The sequence below is a fragment of the Physcomitrium patens genome, chromosome 4 (genome assembly GCF_059467195.1).
Source record: "Physcomitrium patens ecotype Gransden chromosome 4, ASM5946719v1, whole genome shotgun sequence".
NCBI lineage: Eukaryota > Viridiplantae > Streptophyta > Bryopsida > Funariales > Funariaceae > Physcomitrium > Physcomitrium patens.
This window is the reverse complement of record NC_143413.1, coordinates 6,224,750-6,232,913: the sequence shown is the minus strand read 5'-3', so window position 1 is coordinate 6,232,913 and position 8,164 is coordinate 6,224,750. Positions and strand designations below refer to the sequence as shown.

At 42.4% G+C, this 8,164-nt stretch overlaps 1 protein-coding gene across 2 annotated transcripts; it reads left to right on the top strand.

The window, feature by feature from the left end:
* Positions 1-1,754: 1,754 nt before the first annotated feature.
* Positions 1,755-6,760, top strand: LOC112280913 (uncharacterized). Of its 2 annotated transcripts, XM_024516857.3 has the most exons (11): positions 1,755-3,134; positions 3,365-3,406; positions 3,647-3,749; positions 3,955-4,029; positions 4,481-4,634; positions 4,844-4,913; positions 5,188-5,253; positions 5,612-5,734; positions 5,843-5,988; positions 6,143-6,212; positions 6,309-6,760. In XM_024516857.3, exons 1-11 carry the CDS (start codon positions 1,895-1,897, stop codon positions 6,365-6,367), a joined length of 2,148 nt encoding a protein of 715 aa, XP_024372625.1. In that variant the 5' UTR covers positions 1,755-1,894; the 3' UTR covers positions 6,368-6,760. The 2 variants fall into 2 exon arrangements, with proteins under 2 accessions (XP_024372625.1, XP_024372626.1); XM_024516858.3 differs by lacking the exon at positions 3,365-3,406.
* The last annotated feature ends 1,404 nt before the right edge of the window (positions 6,761-8,164 follow it).

Here is an 8,164-nt window from a genome sequence, read left to right as displayed (position 1 = left end):
AGATCGTGCGAGGGAGAGTGAGAGAGTGAGAGAGAGTGAGAAAGAGAAAGAGAGACTTTTGAAAGTCAACTCCGTCAGTTGGGACAGACAGCTTCAAAGGCCAACTCCATTCCCAAGGCGGTCTGGATCTCTTCATTCCCGAGAAAAAACCCCCCCTCCGATTTTCGATTTTGAACTGGGCTTGAGTCCTGTGTTCCCTCTGAAAACCTGGCCACAAAAGACACAGGAACGAAGCAAGTGAAAACGGTCTGCTCTACTAATAAGCTGAAACAGCTTTACTGTTCGCTATAAGTTGAAAGAACATTAAAATAAAAATAAATAAATAAATAAATCGAAAAGTCCCGTTGCATGTTTTTGTAATGCACAAGCAAAAAAATGTATCCCACCTGTTGTTTATTTCATAGTTTTTTTAATGTCATTTGAATCTTGAACGTTTTTGTTTTAGAACTATGTGAATTGGTAAGCAGTGTGTTAGTTTGTGAATGTGTGGAGGGTCTCATGTTACGGTTTGGTTTAACTTGTGACTTTTAACTGTATTCGTAGACGTGGATACAGAAAGATTCATAGAGAATTTCTCGAGCACTTCAAAAAACACATTCTTTCACGATTTAGCACTGTTCATATGCCCATTAAACTAAATCAGATTTGAGAATGACTTTTATTAAAGACTATATTCTTCTCCACTTACCTCATGAACAATCACACATGTTTCTTTTAATTATAAAATTAGTAAAGTTTGTATAAAATATATCCAATGAAGGGTCCTTTTTTTCTTTTTTCTCTTTTTTTTTAAAACTTAGTTGGTCCTCTGTGAGAAAAAAATAAAAAATATATATTTAAGTTTCCTATTAGAGATTAGAATTTTAATATCTAAAATAAAACCCCCTCTCTTCCTCCATTAGTTTTACTGTAGCCATGCCATGTAATTTATAGTTTTAACGTTGCATACTATTGTTGAAATACTAACATCAATAGCATTTTAAATTTGACTTAAAGTATCTGGAGTGAATTGATTAATACTGGCTGAAGGCGAATTAATAAGAAATGGAGATTTAGTAGGGGATCCGTTTTTTTGCCTTTTATGGGGGCATGCATGCATGCCGATGGAAATGGCGGGGGAGGGAGAAGAGCATTGGGGGGGGGGGGGCGTTGAATTTCAAACAGTTCAGACGACACACGATGAAAGCGACAGGACAGGCAAAATTGCCCCTGCGTCAGTTTGTGTGGGGAACGCGCGAGCAACTCGTGGAGAACGGTTCCTTCCTTGTTCAACCAACAACCCCCTCATTACTTTTTACTTTTTTGCCTGCACCGGCGCCTACGACTCCTGATGTGGCTCCACGCCAACCTCCAAGGCGTCCCTTCAAGCTTCCTGCCTCACTCCACAGTTCACCAGACTTTTAAGGTCTTAAGCACATCGCATTAGTTTGCTCAGCATCAGTACCGCGGTACTAGAAGTAATTTGCCTTCAGCCGTCATACTGCATTACGCTTCTCTTCATGTTTGAGACCGGACTGAGCGACTTTTGTTGAGCGAGGTTGATTGCGAGGTGGTTTGGCTAGCTTTGCTGGATGTGGAAGTGGCGGGGGCGATGAGGGGGAGAAGTGAGTACGAGAATTGAGAGGGGTTGTTGAAGGAGACGTGGATTGAGGTGAGTGAGCATTGATGGAATTTTTTATGTTTCGTGTAATTTGGTGCGGTGTGGCGGATTGAGAGGTCGTTACGTTGTTGCGGAAAGAAGAGGGAGATGTGATAGTAACTGTAACGGTTGATGGGGAGCAGTGGAGGTGGATAGTGGCGGTTGTTGTGAGAGCGACGGATGAATTAGAGTGTGAGGCTGCATTTAGGTTGAAGGTGTGTGGGATTGTGGTTAAGGAGAGTCAGGTTAGAGGAAATGGTGCAAGTGCACTTGGAAGCTTGTCTGCCGGATATCAGAGTGGCGCCTGTGAAAATGATAGGGGCATCGCAAAAGTCGCCTTGCAAGAGTGCAAATGCAGGGGTTAATTATGACCTGGGGTCTTCGCACAACAATACCAAGAATTTTCCCCGATCGAGGAGCTTGCGAGACGCGGGAGGGGAGGAGGATGTATATGAGGCTGAGTTCAGTGGCCCTACAGAGCGTGCTGCTTCTCGTGCTTCCTCGCGGTCCAAGAGTAGAATTGCAAAGGACGCTCGAGCGGAATTGCTTGGCCTCAATGACGTGCTGTGCAAAGTGGTGCGTCGTAGAGAGTCACGCAGCCAAAGTGCCTCAAGAGTTAGAGAGGGTTTGGACATCGAGATTGATCCGACAGAAAACGAGAATGCGTTCATTGAAGTTTCGAAGTCTGTTTCCTCCTCCCGCGTTGGGAATCGAAGCTCAAAATATAAAAGCGACTTGGTTGCAATGGGAGAGGCACTGCAGGATTCATGGGAGAGGGAGCCACGCAGCGCTCGCGCTTCTCGACTACTCAAAGTTAGTTCCGATGCACCAGAGAATGATGGGATATTGTATACAGCCCGGTCTGCCTCAAGGCTTTCTGCCGTAATTCCTTCTAGCCGATCTACAACTCCCCGCGCAAGCTCGAGAAGTTTGCGAGATCAAGAGGGATCGAGAGATTCACCTGATGAACCTGTCAGACAAGAGTTACGAAGCCCCAACTTGGTACGCCAATCGTCTGTACACGATTTGGATCATGATGATGACGGAACACTTGAGCACTGGAACAAAGTATCGTACCGCACTCCCGCCAAGGGTCTGCGATCAAGCAGAGAGAGTAGTGATACGCCTGAGGAGAGGCTTCTCAGTGTAGAACGTCATGCTGTGAAACAAGAAAGGAGTCCTAGGAAAACAATAGAAATCGCAGACAGGCAGATGGAACTTACACTATCCCACGCCGAGCGAGCTCCGGGAGGAAATGTAACGAAGGTGGACTTGGATTCACCTGAACAATATACAGATTGTACAGGTCTTCATAGAAGAACCAGGATTGCTCGACCGTCCAAAAAGAAGGTGCGGGATATCCCTAAGGATCCCGCTTCATTTCTCCCAGTCAGCCAACCTCCAGAATGTCTGATGACAGTGGTGCATCCCGTTGATTATGCAGACCCCCCTCTTCTGCCATCATCTCCATCCACCTCGTCAAAATCCTCAAGAGGTTAGTGAGTTTTATGTGGACAACATTCTCTCCCATGAGACGATTACACACTAACAGCGGCGTTTCAAATTCCCTTCTATCCTTCAGATCCTAGTTTTTCCCTTCATATCTAACAGTAGAGCACCACTTGTTGTCAGGTTCAGCACTAAAATATATCAACTTAGTAGGTTTCAAACTCGGTACCCTTTCCGCCTTACAGTACGATTTCTAATGGAAACTGTTTTGAGCAGAGACTGGTATCTCACGAAGTGTCGCCTGGCTCCGTATATTAGGTGTGATGTGCCACTTCCCTTTTGCTATTACTGACCGATACATTCAGGGATCCTTTTTGGACTTGGTTATCTTTATAGGAAACTTGACTCTCAGTTTGTAAAATTATCCTCTATATTTTTTGAGCTCAGACACACATACGTTCAGGCCTGATCCTGAGTTTTTTTTTTTACAACCTACAAATCAATGTACAGAGACTAACAATTCTTTTGGTTGGATTTCTCTTTCCGGATGTGTCACAGGGGATCTGATCATGTGGAAGGACGTTCCAAGGTCGGCTCTCTGGTTTGGTGCAGGAAGCTTTAGCATCCTCTCTGCTTCATTCATGAAGGAAATGCAGTTGGGGTGCGTTTTCCTTAATGTGATTGAATATTTCACAACATGCACAATTATCACATCCACTAAATTTCGCCACCAGAGCATGCGATTGGATGGGTTTAGTGCATTCAATCTGATCCGTATAGTTCCATCTGGGTCGCGTGCTGAACAGTTACTTCCAAGGTGCTTCTAAACTGATTTTGATAATTAGTCTCGGTTTGGGTTTGTGCAGGATTGTTTCTATATCTGCCAACTTAGCACTGTGCTATTTAGCAATAGTCTTCTTCTACCGAACATTCCTCAGCGGGTACTAGCTCGTCACATTTTTTCTCAACCAAATGCAGGGCTTGTTGCATTTGAAGTAGCTATGTTTTTAAGCTTAAGCTCAGTATACATTATGCTGAGACTGTCCAGAACCTCATTAGTTTTCGTCAGTGTTTTTAAAATTTTAGCTGAGACTCTGCAGAGAATTGGCTGGCTGCTACTGTTATTTTTATTGTCGTTATCTATTGTTGCTGTTGTTTTATTTATATGTTTTTGTTTGTATTTATACTTTAAAAGTTTATTTCATTCTTTTGTTTGCTTGTGTTACTTTTAGATTGAAATCTATGTTGGTACATTGATCTGGAAGGAAGTTAGATGTCTCTGATCAAGTTATTCCTAAGCTGTATAAATGCACAGGATGAAGTGTAATGCGAGTGTCTGGTGCGTTCGTTTAATTTTATGTCAATCTCCTTGACAGCATATTGATCTTGCAGGTCATCTGCTCAGTCACGTTCTGGACAACTTAAGTCAAGTGGAGTCACTGAAGCCGACTTCCTAGGTTTGATTCGGTTTGTCCTACCAACTATCAATCTGACGTTGACGAAGTCTGGGGAGGTTTTCTCTGGTGACCCTGCCATCACTTTAAGGGTGGGTTCCTTTATTCTCATAAAATTGTACTACTGGAGTCTTGCGGTACTGGCTGACTTATACTCGTTCTGCGTCTTGCACCTGTCATGCTTAAAAATGGAATCTTGGGAAATGATCTTAGTCGCCAGGTATTGTCGAAGTGTCCACCTGGTATGTGGGTCTAGGCAAGTTCTCAACAGCTACACTGATAATCCTTCTGCGCTTTTCAGGTAGCATTAGTGCTCTGGATGGTTGCAAAAATGGGAGCGGGTGTCTCAGTATGGAGCTTCTTACGTTTCGGTGAGTCTCCTTCTGACCTGTTTTATTAAGCAAGTAGACGCCCTGTTTCAGTGTGCAAAGATCGTTATTTTTCAGCATTAATATGAGAGTGTATGTAATAGTTTTGAAACTTGGCATTGGTTAGCCATGCGTAGTATGACCTGCCACGTATTTGAACCTGTGGATTTTATGATGCCGATATGGTACGCGCCTGATTTCTGGATGTGTAATGTTTCTCTTTGTCGACTGGGTTGAACACTTTTCTCAGTTCGGGTACATCTAGCTGTGTTTGCAGGCTTCTTTGCGCTTTTTACAATTCCGAAATGCCAGTCCTGCTACTCAACCCAACTATATGCATTTGGTATTGTTTAAACCCTTTTTGAGCTTTGCTTTTGCGACTTAGATTCTAGTGTAATAGATTAATGAAGTCATTTATTTATTTCTGAGTAGCTGCGTATGAAATGAGAGCATGGGTGAATTCTGTGACGGACCTGTGTTTGAGATTCACAGAGTAGTCAATTTGAAGCTACAAAGAAATTTGGGTTTCTCCATGAATTTAGTAGCAATTTATGATTATTGACGTCCCTGATTCTTACTTTGTGTTTCCCTTTTGTCATCCTGATTGGAATGACAAGTAAATCGTCATTATTGTTATTCAGGCGAGGTTGTCGCTTGATGATTACATGCTGACGTTGTTTGTTGACCATCATGTGGTACAGTTCAATCTCTTCTTCTACGTGGATGGATGACATGGGACTCATTCACTCACAAGAAAGCGATTTTAATAGGCGGTTTTATATTCGCTTGGAACATATCCTCATACTCATCTCGCCTATGGGGTGGTAAGCCTCAAACTGGCTTTCGTATTTGAAGCTCGCACGAGTTACACTTCTTTCAGCACATTCACAGCAGAACTTATGAAATCATCTTGGTATTTTGACTTGGTGCAGGCTTTATTCTCGTAGTTTGGTTTAAGTTATATCAGCAGTCAAATCCAGCAAGATTTGAGAAGGCTCTAGCTGATATGGGTGGTAGTAGTGCCATTGACCATATAGACCGCAAGAAGAGCTTACAGCATGCCATGATGGTATTCCAGGTGTGATTGTCTTGTGTCTTTTATACGCTTCTAGATCTTCGTTGGACTGGCTTTATTGAATGCCTTGCATACTACTTTAGCATGCAGTAAGAATTTATTAGCTGTCCTGTTTTTCGAGCTTTTCTCAGGTCTTTGTTGCTCTGCTCATTGACAGGCTTCTCAAGCTGTGGCCGTATCGGAAGAGATTTCTTCGACTCAAAGCCACCCAGTCCAAGAATTTCCAGGTTCAATTTCCTTTTTAGACTATTATTATTTTTTTTTTTTGAAGTTAGTGTGAATCACTGCTTGATGGTGTCGATATTCTTTTGTTATTTTTGAAGGTAATACGAAAGGCTTAAGTGAAGATAAAAAAGTGGATAGTGCTGCGTTCAAAGCTTAAGGAGTTATCAATCGTGCAATTCTTCTGTGACGTCAGACGAGCAAATACATTCTCAAAGGATCACTACTGGAGGCTATTACATTGTTAGGTCGAGCCTTGGTCTCAAAAACAGACATCAATCGAACTATCTCTGATTTCACTATGTTAGAAATAGGTTTACCTGGTTCAAATCTGGCACAATTTAGCCCCTCTTTCGATACTGTGGACTCGATCAAACTGTACATAACCCCCATCTCTGCAAGATCTTTAATTTACATTTCCCCTGATATGGATCTCATTCAGGCTGCTGCTAGTTGACAGATGAAGCTTAAATCCAGGATAAGCTTATCAAAATATATCAAGCTGAAGTCATTGTTCATCTCCTAACCGCAATTGAAGAATTTTTCTAAACAATCCGAAGCTCTTGCTTGGACTTCTCTTACAATAATTTTGGCATTGTCTCTTATTGCCCTGGTCTAGCGAAGTTGGACAATTGAGTAACATGGAAGGGCTTCTCCATACATAACTTCCGGAAAAATCCGTAGTGCAAATCGATTATCTAAAATTTGAAGAATCATTTGGCAAGTAATTAATTATAGTGTAGATAATACTAGCTTTTTCCTTACTAGCCATTGTTACTGTTGGCAATTATATTCTCAAAGTACAGCATGAGAGCATGCAGTGACGAAAGGTTGAGGCAGAATCGCAGACAGAACGTCCGAGTATATTGATTGGCACAGAGCCAGTGAGGACATGCAAACTCTCCACTGGGGAGTGAAATCGTCAACATTCCAATTAAATAAGAACCTTGGTCAAGAAGCCTCAATGTCACCAACCCATCAATCTGATAATACCCGGCGCCAACATTCTCATGCGTCAAACAAACCCGGCGCTGCCTTGTCACACACCGGAGACAGTTTCGACATACATGAAGGATAATGCCGAAGCCGACTGACCTAGTCTGCACAGTTATTGGGATTTGCTGAAGTGGTGGTCATATCCACAGCTCGAGCACACCGAGCTTAACTGGTCCACTTTCATGCAGCCTGAATCAAGAGACAAAACAAAAGCGTCTTCAAGCAATCCACAATCAAAGGATCCATAATGAAGCACGGTCACTTCACTCCTTAATTCGGGGAACATGAAACTTGCAAGGAAGCCGCTTAGCTTGTGGTTGTCAACTGTGACATTTCACCGTCGCGTTTGTCAACATCAGTCGGCTCCAGCCGACTGTGCACCTTGCTAATGGCCGCTTTTCCGTATCTAATTTTGAGTTGGGCACAATTTGTAGTGCTTCTGCCTCTGAATTGCTTTCTGTGGTGAATTCCTAACACTAGCAGGCTTTAGCTGCGATGATTTTGCAACATACTTTTTGCACGTACTTTCGAGAGTTCTGACCATTCTTTGCGCAATGCAGTCTTCGGAGATAGTTGCAACAACGCAGACTTGTGACGGGGACCGAACTTACCAGTTTTTCGTCCATTTTCCGGTCCAGCACCAAACCAAAATGGGGTGAGTGTGTGCCAAGAGTCACTAAGAAAACCTGCATAATATCTATTAGGTTGTTTCTTTAAATTCTCATTGCAAGAGGTATTTTTTCTCACGTATGATTAATATTTACTTAAGACTAATGGCCAGGCCTCTTTAAATTTGGGTTTCCCTGAAATACCAAATTTAGCTCATTTTAGGGTTGCGGCTAGGTTTTATTTCAGATAAATTAAAAAGGATGAAATTCATCTATAGGACTATCTAAAAACATCCATCCTTGTCAAATTTGATAGACTTTATCAAATTGTTTAGAATGTAGCATACTTTTAA